The 12,665-nt window shown below is 36.3% G+C and overlaps 1 protein-coding gene across 2 annotated transcripts in view; it reads left to right on the forward strand.

Annotated features, from left to right (window-relative positions):
* LOC125072784 (A-kinase anchor protein 13) overlaps window positions 1-12,665 on the forward strand; it is a 44,648-nt gene that overhangs the window by 22,633 nt on the left and 9,350 nt on the right. For both annotated transcript variants that reach the window (XM_047683477.1, XM_047683478.1), the window contains exons 8-22: window positions 31-194; window positions 1,866-2,009; window positions 2,445-2,511; window positions 3,365-3,470; window positions 3,900-3,973; window positions 4,261-4,346; window positions 8,683-8,742; window positions 9,165-9,305; window positions 9,621-9,717; window positions 10,171-10,384; window positions 10,774-10,892; window positions 11,046-11,180; window positions 11,294-11,448; window positions 11,998-12,130; window positions 12,492-12,649. In XM_047683477.1, coding sequence (XP_047539433.1) covers window positions 31-194; window positions 1,866-2,009; window positions 2,445-2,511; window positions 3,365-3,470; window positions 3,900-3,973; window positions 4,261-4,346; window positions 8,683-8,742; window positions 9,165-9,305; window positions 9,621-9,717; window positions 10,171-10,384; window positions 10,774-10,892; window positions 11,046-11,180; window positions 11,294-11,448; window positions 11,998-12,130; window positions 12,492-12,649 — 1,853 coding nt within the window. The remainder of the gene's footprint in view (window positions 1-30; window positions 195-1,865; window positions 2,010-2,444; window positions 2,512-3,364; window positions 3,471-3,899; window positions 3,974-4,260; window positions 4,347-8,682; window positions 8,743-9,164; window positions 9,306-9,620; window positions 9,718-10,170; window positions 10,385-10,773; window positions 10,893-11,045; window positions 11,181-11,293; window positions 11,449-11,997; window positions 12,131-12,491; window positions 12,650-12,665) is intronic.

Below are 12,665 nucleotides of genomic sequence, written 5' to 3' on the forward strand. Positions count from 1 at the left end.
TAAGTGTACAGATACCTCGGTTGCCCGCAGAAGGAGTTCGAGAAGGTGACGGCGGCGCTGCGCGCGGCGGCCGGCGAGCCCGCGCCCTCGGCCGCCGCGCGCCTCGTGCCGCGCCTGCCGCTGCAGAAGTCCGTGTCCACGCCCAGCATCGTGGCCGCCGTGCACCCCGCGCAGCCGCCGCCGCCGCCCAACGCGTGAGTACACACACGCCGAAACACCAATCTCACTCACTCTTCCCCCTATCTCTCTCTATCTCTCTCTCTCTCCATTTTTCTCACTCGATTTTAAATCTAAACTATCCAATAATAAATTAATAAAAACCGTTATGATTATAAACAACATACACATCAACTGTCACATAGCCAACTGGTACCTCTATGATAAATTGATTAACTATATTATATGACTATATGTAATTCATATATTACGTGTCATTAAATAATATATTATTACCATTAAAGTCCAAAATTAAGTTAGGTATTGATGGATTTGATTTTGAATATGACATTAGAATACTATTTAAGTCCAGATATACAGGGTTATTGGTGATTCGTCGTATTCCCGTTAGGAGGTAATAGGGGGTAACTATTTGCGATAATTTTAACCCCCATATGCATGATGCGTTTATTAGTTATCACATTTTTTAGCTTTTTCAATAAAGCTAAATAACGTGATAACTCAAAAATGATTCACTTTTGCATCATGCATATGGGAGTTAAAATTATAGCAAATAGTCACCCATATTACCTCCTAACGGGAATACGTCATATTACCAATAACCCTGTGTATGTACATAGGTACTTTACCTTTATGGTTTACTATTATAGTAGGAATAAACTGGGTGGAAGTCGTAAATAAAAATATATTTTTATAGTCATCTCGCTTTGAAGGTTGACAACTGTATAGTTTATTGTAATATTATTTAATACTATTCAAATAACGGTTTATAAGGTAAAATTTACTGTGCATGATTTTATATAATTATCAATTAAATTATTCATTATTATAATATGTGCATGTTATGAGTCGATGTGTTTTATTGTTTGCACTGTTTTGCTTAGCTGAAATGGAAGGCACTAATACCAGTTAACTACACTTACTGGCATTTTTTTTCGTCGTCGATGAATGTACTTTGCTTTTTTGAAATTGATATATATTTTTTTTAATAACGTCTTCGATATCTTTAGTTAAATAATCGCGTCAAAAGAGTTCACAAAAGTAAAGTAATAATGCCTAAAAGTATCGCATCAAAAGTGCTCAAGAAACTTTGTCGTTATTACACGTATGGCCGGTTTCTCAAAGGCTATCAAATCTGAAAATGATTAAAACTACTATTAAAAGTAACTAACGTAACTAAATAAACTACCTCTATCGTTTTATAACGAAGGTAACACAATATAATAAGAAAAAAGAAATCTTTCTTTTTTCAATCTATTTTTATATACATATATTCGCTTACATTTCTTCCGTTTAATACTTTTTTTTTTTAATTTAAAGAGAATAATGAATTCAATGCATAAATATTATTTCCTTTTAGATTTGCATTTCTGACGGTACTCATATTATTGAGACGTCAGTTGACGTCAATTGGCACTCATTTTCGAAAGGTCTTAAGAACATTAAGAAAATATAATACTTATTTTCTGAAGTATATTTTACTTTTTCATTGGAGTGCAATTAATAGAAAAGTTTTCGCTAGCTGCAATTTAGGCTAGTAGTACAACACGAGCATTTCAAATGTTTAGTAATGTTACGTAGATTATTAACATTTGATTAGCTTTTGCGAAACCGGTCAGTAGTAGTATACAATCTCGATGGTGCCAGTATTGTATACTACGTGTATTGTACGTCTCGCTCGGTGTTAGCCTGTCGGCCGGTGGTGCGAGCGAGACGGAAAGCGACGAAGACGCGTCCGCGGCGACCGTCGGCGCCACCACACAATTACCCGGCAGAAGGAACAATACCCACCAGGAACATCTCGGATTGCATCGATTGGCCTTCTTGGAACAGTGAGTGGACTTTAATACGGTAGGAATATGGAACGATTTGCAATGAAGGTGACACATCTCGGTATACAACAATATGCTATTTGGACTCTAAATTGTAAGGAATAGAGGTTAGTTTCGCACGATATGTGCCTTTATACATAATTAAGGATATATGATCATAAAATTGAGGTGTAGGAAGTTTTACTAAAAAAACTTCAATAATTATATAAAAAGGTTTGACAAAAGGTAAGATTTTAGCCCAATCTTTCAACAAGATTTTTTAAAATATTTTAGTACAATTTTTAATAATTTTATTTATTTATGCATGACTTTAAAGCACAGTGCTTTGCTTAACGTGTTTGTTTAGTATTTTCGAGATACGGGTTTTGCATGGAGAGAATGAGACGAAAACACTACAGAGTTTTAAAAATAAAATTTTTAATTTCCTTCGAATAGGGCGGCGTACGACCACCACGCCGAGAAGCGACGAAAACGAGGCAGTTTATTCTTTAGGAAGAAGAAGGTTCGTATAAAATTACCTGAATGTTAGTTTTACCGTAATCCTATCCGAAACTAACGGATATCCGAAAAAAAACTATAAAAATATATTTATAAAAATTATTTTTTTGCATAGCTCGTAATTAAAACTAATTTTATTTTATAGCTTTTTATTTTATTCCCTGTGATTATTTCTAAAACTATATAATAACAATAGCCTAGAAATAAAGTCTGTACGAGCAAGCGCGTACAATTAAGTACTTAGGTTGCATTTTCGTTGTGACCTAATTACTTTATTTTTATATTTTATAAATCAGTTCGCTATCGGTCATAAAGAGTAACCGTACATTTTAATCCATAGGTCGCTGGTCCATATCCAGCTCGAAGGACCAAAATGTACGGGTTGTCCGTACGTATGTGTAGAAATAAAATTATTATATAAAACTGTAAGATATATATTTATAAAAGAACTTAGTCTGTAATGAATTTAATGGCGGAATGCGAATGGTGAGTTACGCGCAGTACTCTTGATGACCGATAGCGAACTGATTTAAAAAATATAAGCGTAAATTATTAAAGTGAGGTAACTAGGTCACAACGAAAATGCAACCTAAGTACTTAATTGTACGCACTTGCTCGTACAAAGTCAAAGTCATATTTTGTAATTTTTTTCTTTTACAGTTTCTAAATAATCTTATATCCGTCACTGAAACTATCCGAAACAATCGGACAATCAGAAATAATTTCGCATCTCATATGTACCCGTAACCGGTAGAATATTTTTAATATACGCGTATCTATTATCCAGATACGAATTACATGTTCACAACCTTGAAAATGACTTAAACTATTTATCAAATTGGTTTCCCCGCGCGCAGGACAAGTCGCGCAAAGCGGCGCACGCGTGGCAGGCGGCGCCGGCCGCGGGCCACTGCGACTGGTGCGCGCGCGCGCTCGCCGACGCGCCCGCGCTCTACTGCGACCGTGCGTACTCACCCGCCCGCCGCCGCCGACGGCGCTAGTTCATATCGGACCTCAATCTACACATACACAAAACCAATATACATAATATGTTATGTAGACGCCCGTAGTGGTGTAACACGCTGTACAAGAACGTGTTTCCTACTTTTACTCGATAATTTGTGAATATCTTGGTGTTTTGAGGATTAATAAATAAATAAAAACTAAAACAGTACTCTAGGACTATTTACGCAATTGAGAAACTCGAATTTAAATATTAAAAATTTAATGTGGCTCTTGTCCAGTGCTATCCTGTGTTCCGCGAACCAGGCTAGTAGAAAAATATGGGTTCTTCTCTCAAGATCATATTATTTCATTACACTCGTTATACCATTACACTCGTTACACCATACTGTTACTTTTTAATATAATATATTGCCTTGCTTATTTCAGATTGCACAATGACGGTACATCAGAACGTGTGCAAAGATTACATCGTGGAATGCAATAAACCTAAGTCTTCAAAGGTTGGTATTTCTCCATATTCAAAATAAATATATATTATAACTCTTTCTCCTATTAAAAATATCTATCACACCACTTTTACCCTTATTTAATCCACATCTAAACATCTTTGTATTGCTGTGGTCCAGTTTAAAAGGTAAGTGGGCCCCTTTAATTGCAGGCACAAGTATAATGATATCTCGAATCTTTATCAGAGAATGTTAAATATTTTTGCGTTCCCTCTGTCTATATACAGTGGAGGCATAACTAAAAGCCACTTTAAAAACTGAATTTAATTTATCATTCACAGACTTCAGTGGGTAAATCTCTAACAGCCAGCAGCGGGAAAAGCAGCAAGCGTAGTTCTGTATCTGGCCAGTCGCAAAACTCAAATAGGTAAGTGAAAATTCTTTTTTTAAATTAAGAAGCCGTCAATATGATTATGTGTACAAATTTAACAGATTAAAAATAACGAAATAAATAAATAACGTTACGGATTTAATTATATTTTTGTAAGGCAATATGTTTTGCTGCTTTATTTTTTCATTGCAACGATCCTGTGGCAAATGGAAGACGGTATACATCAAAGAAGACGCCATTTTATATAATGCATTTAATGTTTATTTGCGTGCGATATTACGATGTGTGATTGTATTTATTTGGACACGCAGCTCGTGCAGTTCATACAGGGAATATTTTAACTACGTTCAATTTATATTAATTAAAAAAAAACATTTACGATTTGATTATAAGAAGATACACAAGTATGAGACACCGATGTTTTTATTATTGTCACTCTACTGTCGTCCTTCTCTGCTATTATTACTTGCTTCGTAATGTTGCTAGATTTTCTTTTATGTCTTGGTTTCTAGCGGTCTCAGTAGTCTTTTGTTTTGGTTATCTGTCTTCTGTTTTTGTTTGTTTTGGTTTTTTTTTTGTGTTGGGACGAACGGGATGTCTTCTTATAACGAAATTGGGTATGTGGATGGATTGAGGTGTGGTCACAATTTTCGATTCGATTATGATACCTTTTGCTACATAATATTAATATAAGAGATTTGACAATTAAAATTATTGAAAGAGAGGCGATACGTTTTAATTTCGGTTACGGATAAAAAATACAAGTAAGTCAGTTTGTAGTAGTCGTGTATATGTGTCTATTAAAACTGGACGGGTTATGATAGCCGTACTAAAAATTATTTGATTACTTTTGGTTTGTAAATGGAAGATAGAAATCAGTACAGCTTCATCCAATATGTTTAAATGGTAATCGGTATTGAGAACACATGAACCGACGGGTGATTTGACGTAAAATCCATATTAGAATAACGCTGAGATGCAAACCCAAGCACTACTGAATTTGCATGTGCTTAATTTGTGTTTATAATTCATCTCGTGTTCGGCGGTGAAGGAAAACATCGTGAGGAAACCTGCATGTGTCTAATATTAACGAAATTCTGCCACAATATTATCCACCAACCCGCATTGGAGAAGCGTGGTGGAATATGCTGCAAATCTTCGTCCCAAAGGGAGAGGAGGCCTTAGCCAAGTGTGCAGTGCCTCTTAGCAGTGGGAAATTTACAGGCTGATACTGTTTCATGAGATGAAAGCTTTTTTGACGTTGAGATGTTTTAGAAATTAAATTTTAATGTTTATATTTCGGCTAAAATGAAATATAGTTCGGATGCTTAACGACGTTGCTCATACGTGGGATTTATTGTACACTGCAAAATTAAAATATTTACAAGTTACAATGAAATCATTACTGGACACTGAACATAAATGCTTGCTAAGAGAGGAACTGACAATGCAGCATTAAAATATAATATAGGTAAATCATTAATTAGTAAATCTGAAAATTTTGTCTAAGTACTTTTGAACAAAAGCTTGCCTGAAAAGGGAATGAATGCATATGACTAAAACGATATCCAGATGATGGTGTATAAAATCTAGAAGTATATTTGTTAAATCGTCGAAGTTAAGTAAAACAGGGGATACGATTGATATTATTTTATAGCATGCTCATTGTAATATTCAACTAATAAGGTATCAAAGGTGACGAAAAATACACGCCAATGGAAAGTATGTATAATATATGAATATTAGATAATGATAGAGCATCTCAATCGGTCCACTAACGTCGCGTAAACAAGTCCTGTAAATATATTGGTGTTGGTAGCAAGAAGCAGTCGACGGGGTGCTACTCGCCGTGGCGCCGCGTCGCGACCAAGCTCGGCGTGCAGTAAGTGCGCTATCATACGATCAGGTCCACGTCATTATTGTTTTGACGTATTTTCATCGTGGTTGTGATGATTATAATGTAAACAAATCGAAGAGATGAAGATATCTATTTAATTTTAAAAAGGCTGTATGTCTCTTTCGGGATAAAATCGGAAATTGGGATTAGCAGATCCTCTAGGGTAAAATTTAATCCCGACTATTATACATTGTATTGTATACATTGCTAAATAAGAATTGATAATGTACGTAAGTTATGTATCAATAGATAATTTTTCGCTAAAATATTTGTGGGGATGATCACATACCCGCGATAAAAATCCGTTAAAATGTCGTTATTTCTTTCCAACTCTCCCATCGCACGTACCATCGTCTCGTTCTAATTCTTCGTCATTTCGACTCGCCGTTGTTTCTGATAGGTTGAGATGTTTCTTTTTGTTTATTGTTTTTGTTCAGTTTTGTCGAAAAGGTTCATTTGCTTTAGGGGTACTTTTAATTGTTATTTAATAGATGTTACGATCTTAGGCTTATGGAAGTATTTAACAATGATATTTTAAATCTAGACATTTTTTTTGTTCTAGTCGATCATAAGTAACTCTTGAGGATAGGTAACCAACTACTACTTACTTACGTACTACGTACTTTACTAGTACCAAATTCTACTACCATGCGGCAATACTTAGTATTTTTGTGATCGGGTTTGATATGTGCTTGTGTTTGATATGAGAGTTCCCAAGGTTGGTGGTACACTGGCAATGTAAGGGATGGTTCATTATTCTTACAGAACCAATGGGCATTAGTGCTCCATTTGCCACGTGAACTACCTTTTTTTTATGCAAAGTTATTGCAATACCTGATGTAGATCAGGCGATTATTAATTATAATTAAATCTAATATACTTATTGCATGATACAGGTTGACATATTATTCCATAATATTAATGCATTCGTAATAAAAACGTATCACATTCATACCTGAAGATGTTTTGATTTTGGTTTGTGTTTCTGGAGATAAAATGTCATTGACCATAAGGTGATTTTAGGTATAAATTGAACCTTGAAAAATATTAAAAGTGCCCTCAAATCAATAAATGACATAGCAATACGTCGTTTGTCATCGCTCACAAATACTTCTAGATTGTTCTCGAATCATCCACAACGCCTTACTTGTGTATCTTTCTGTCTATTTTGGAGGTAGTTTGAACTTTCTCTTGACGATATTGTTGTTGTAGTCGTGATCAAGTTCTGATGATTTTTTTTTTCTTTTTTATTTCGATTTAGAGTTGGCTGTATGATATGATTTAAGTTAAAGTGTACGTAGGAACGGAAAATCTACGTTACTAAATGTGTTGTTATATTTGTATTTATTCTTAAACTTTACAACCCTATTTTGTAAGTGTCTTACTTTTCAGATAAGAAACACTTTAATAAATTAGACTTATATATTTTAAGTGTTTCTCATGATGTACGCAGATAATATTAGAATATTTTTTGTATTATCTGTTCCAATTACTGTTAGGATAGGATCTTTTAAAGTCGCACTGTAGTGTCAGAAAAACAGTCTTATTAATTTTAGAAAATATACAGTAAATTTATCAGCATTAATATGAGCATTAATATATACGTACATAAAAACAAAATGAAAACAAGATACGAGTATGTAGAAAGAACTCAAAGTTTAAGTATACAAGAACCTATAAATAGTAAATAAAAAATATTTATATAAACTACAGCAAACAATGAGAATAATAAAAAAAAAACACAATTCAACTCACCTTTTTTGTCAAAATTATAATTGACTTTCATAAATATACCAACTTATAATACATTTGGTAATTATTTATTTTGTTTCTAACACTACTAACATACGTCAGGTAACGTTAACGGCAGACAAAGATTTAAATGTTAAACTTAAGCAGTTACTTGAATTACAACTTGAAGAACGTTAGAGGAACGTTCTTCTTAAATTAAACGTATTAACGTAACATGTATTAAATTAGGATACAACGATGGATAATTTCGTTTACAAAAATGTTGCCATAGTCATTAAAATAAATACTTGCAGAGTAAAGAGTTAATTTATAAAATTATTAGGTTTATAGTGATTTTTTTTTAATTGGTTGGTATTATTGTCTTTCCAAATTTGCATGATATTATTTATTGTGAGCGTCTCGTCTCTATCAGTGCTTCTTTTTATTATTTAGGCTTCGCTGATATTTAATTAAAATAATGTATTTATTGAATGATATACTTTTATATGTTTCTTAATTAACCAGTAAAATATATAATAAATAATTTTGTTCAGTAATATTGATGATTTGTCTCGTCGGATGAAATTTGACCCTGTCTTGAATGTTGATTTTTTTATATTGCAACACGGAATAATAATTTACTTATTAAATTAATATTTTTATTCTGTGTTTGAAAATACATATGTTCGTTTATTTGTTAATTTAATAATATCGTTGTATTTGATCTCACTGTGTCACTTTTAGCACGAGCCACATTTATAACGACGAGAAGGACGGATCCGATCACAAGCATGATCAGAGCAAGTAAGTTCAATTATTTGTATAAAATTACTTGAATCTTTTAATATTACATCTTATTAAAATCTATATTAAAACGCAAGTTACAAAATAGTTACATATTGTTTATTCTAATGACAGATAAAGAAGCCTTAGATTTATTTATTCATGCGATTTGCTAATTAGCTCTACCAGTCAAATCGTCAAAATCAAATTATACTACTACGGAAGCTACCAACGGTTCGGACTGTGCATTCTTGATAAATATTTCCACTTTACTTCTTTGATATACTCCCAAAGATACGATAAAAACTTTGCATACAATTAACATTAAAAATTTCCGAATTCAAAATGAATACCACATATTATTTCAGATCTCGACCAATCAGGTCGTAGTTATTCGATGTGAAAATTGTTATTTACCTTTACTCCTCGTTCTATGTTTGTAGTGCATCAGATGACGCTGGAGGAACAGAATGGCCAGAAGTTTACATAACTCCCGATCAACTCGGTGAGGAGGCCATATTACTCGGCCTAGGAGCTTCGGAACCCGATACCTGGGCAGCGGGCGCGCCTAAAGGACTCGCGAAGTAAGTGGTGATAATATAAATAAAAAGAAAGAACCTGTTATACAAAGGTGTTGATAGAAGTAAACATTCAAACGAGTATGAAACTTGTAAACTATGTGTGGATAACAGCCACCCATCATAAATTCTTCCGCCAAGCATCAATAGCCAGCACTGTTGTGTTCCGGTTTGAAGGGTCGAATGAGCCAGTGTAACTACAGACAAAAGGCGCCCTTCGGTACCTGCGCTTATGGCCGTCCTTTGCCATTAAAAAGACAGATTTATTATAGAAATGAGTACTGATAAATAATAAGTTATATTTATTAATTATTTGCACAGATCAATTGGCGATAGAGAGACGAAGCGGCAGGAGCATATATATGAATTAATTTTGACGGAAAAACATCACTGTCTCACAATACGACTCATGCAAAAGGTAAACTCAATATAGTATTTTTATAATAAAATTGACTGCTGACATATATCGCACAGACTATTAGTTGACCAGTATATGAAATTGTTTGAAAATTAGATTGAAAGTCTTCTGTTTATGAGTAAAAGATAGTTGTTACAGGGTTTTAAAAAATACTTAATAGAACAGGGTGAAATTGGTGATGAAAGTTTGTATAAAAGTTTGTTTTTTTTTTTTCAATGCTGAAAATATATAAATCGGTGTTTAGGCTTTCATTTAAGCGTACGTACCCGGTAGGCAATACAGTGTATTAAGGGGATTAATTTTAGGTTGACCATTTTTAATAATAAAAAACTTTAAAATCGGTGATTTACTTTCGGTCAATCCGGGAAGACCGTTCTCTATAATCTGAAAGATTGTCGGATACACGGCTAGTCTCTACTAAAATGATCTACTAAAACGTTGGCAATATGGCAGATGTTCGCGGAGGGCATGTCGCGGCTGGGCGGCGTGTCGGAGGCGCAGGTGGCGCGCATGTTCCCGCGGCTGGACGAGCTGTGGGCGCTGCACGCGGCGCTGCTGGCGCGCCTGCGCGCCCGCCAGCGCGCCGCGCCGCGCGTCGCCTCCGTGGCCGACATCCTCGCCGACACCTTCGCGCCGCCCGCGCACCACCGCCTCAAGGCCGCCTACGGTACGAGATTTATGTTTCTGTGCTTTATGCGAGTAGATGTAGGTTAGGTATTTTCTGTTTCATTATAAGTTCGGCTGAAGTTCATCTTCACCAATGGGCACTGTTAAACCTAAAGTAACAACTTATTCATGTATGAAATTAAATACGGATGAGAATCTGTCACATGTATCCACTAACACGCATTGGACGTTTGGAGCTGGACCAGCGTGATGGTACTCCATACCAACCAACCGTTCTCCTCAGTTAAACCTACTGCATCTATATCCAACTGTGTATATAATAAAAAAAGAATACGATATTTTAGAAAATGGCTTGCGTGGCTATAACGAAATGAATAACTTCGCGCATTTGATAATGACCGTTATGAGACGAGTCGAGTTCCCCCGCAGGCGAGTTCTGCGCGCGTCACCGCGACGCGGTGGAGGTGTTCAAGGAGTGCTGCGCGCGCGAGCCGCGAGTCGCGAGGTTCATACGCAAGTGCCAGCAGAACCCGCTGCTCAGGAAGAAGGTGGGAGCACGCACACGCACACGCACACACACACACACACGCATACACACACGCCCACACTGACTAACCTGACACCATAGACTAAATTCATTTATGTTTATACTTTATTTTAACTTTAATTCAAATCGTAATTTGTATTAAAAAAATTTGCAGGGTGTACCTGAATGTGTGTTATTCGTAGCACAACGACTCACAAAATATCCGTTGTTGCTCGAACCACTGTTGAAAACGGCCGGAGATGACGTCACTGAAAGGGAATTATTACAAAAAGCTCTATGTGGAGTTAAGGTACCTTTAAAAAAAATATATAATTTGCTGAGCCCCAAAAAAAAATGGACACTGACTCTTTTAGCTCTTTTAATTAAAAATACTTGAAATAAAAAATAAATACCCCTTTTTAGGAAATCTTAGTGGATGTAGACAACCAAGTGGCAGCTAAGGAGAGAGAGGATCGGAAGCTAGAGATATATCACCGTATCGACGCTAAATCTTTCTCTAACTTTCGCGGTAGGAAATTTAAGAAGAGCGACATACTTCAAGGAAATAGAAGTCTAAAGTAAGTGAAAATATGACGGTAGTACCACTTGGTAGTAAGACTTTGTGCTAGCCCGTCTGGGTAGGTACCACCCACTCATCAGATATTCTACCGCTAAACACTCAGTATTGTTGTGTTTAGGTTTGAAGAGTGCATGAGCCAATGTAATAACAGGCATAAGGGCATTACATCTTAGTTCCAAAGGCGCATTGGCAAAGTAAGGAGTGGTTAATATTTCTTACAGCGCCATTGTCTATGGGCGGTGAAAAAATACTTGGCAATTATTTAGTTTAGTTTGTGGGTTAGTTCTTCGGTACGGAACTACATACATATATCCGCTATGCTTTCTTTAACTACAAGCTCAAGGGACACATCTGAGTTCATAAGGTTGTGGCGCGATGGTGACCACTTACCATCAGTCGGCCAATTTGTTCTTCCACCTACATACATATATCTTAAAATAAAGAGGAAATATATATTCAAGTACTTTAATAATCTATTAAATATTGTATAATCATTTAGGAGAATTGTTACGATTAGTCTGAATGGTGTTTTATTCGTAATGTTTAGATTCGAAGGTGTCGCGACGTTGATGCAAGGACGGAGCAAGATGCAGACACTACTCGTGATAGTTTTGACGGACGTGCTGTTCTTCTTGCACGATAACAACAATAAATATACCTTCTTCACGCCGGACAATAAGGTAAGTTTTTATTTTTACTTGTGGGCGGGACTTCGCTGACAAGCCAAGCAGCAATACTTGATACTCTTGTGTTTCGGTTTAAAGGTTGAGTGACCCAGCGTAACCACAGACACAGGGGACATAAGAACTTATGTTGGCGGCGCATTGATGGTATAAGGAATGATTTCAATTTCTTATAGCGCCAATGTCGATGGGCAGTGGTGACCACTTACCATCGGGTGGTACATTCGTCCGCCAACCTACGTTCAAATTGATCGATACAGTCGGGTCATTTGAAACGCAAAACGATTAACGGAAACGTTTGTAAAATAGCGATTTCCAATGTGTTCCTTAAAAGTCGTCAATGTGCGTGCGGTCGCAGACGGGCGTGGTGTCGCTGTGGAAGCTGCTGGTGCGCGAGAAGGCGGGCGCGGAGGGCCGCGGCCTGTACCTCATCTGCAACGGGCCGCCCGAGCCCGAGATGTTCGAGCTGCGCGTGCACCGGCCCAAGGACATCGCGCACTGGATACACGCCGTCAGGTGGGCATCCGCATGG

This window comes from Vanessa atalanta, chromosome 22, assembly GCF_905147765.1.
Source record: "Vanessa atalanta chromosome 22, ilVanAtal1.2, whole genome shotgun sequence".
NCBI classification, from domain to species: domain Eukaryota; kingdom Metazoa; phylum Arthropoda; class Insecta; order Lepidoptera; family Nymphalidae; genus Vanessa; species Vanessa atalanta.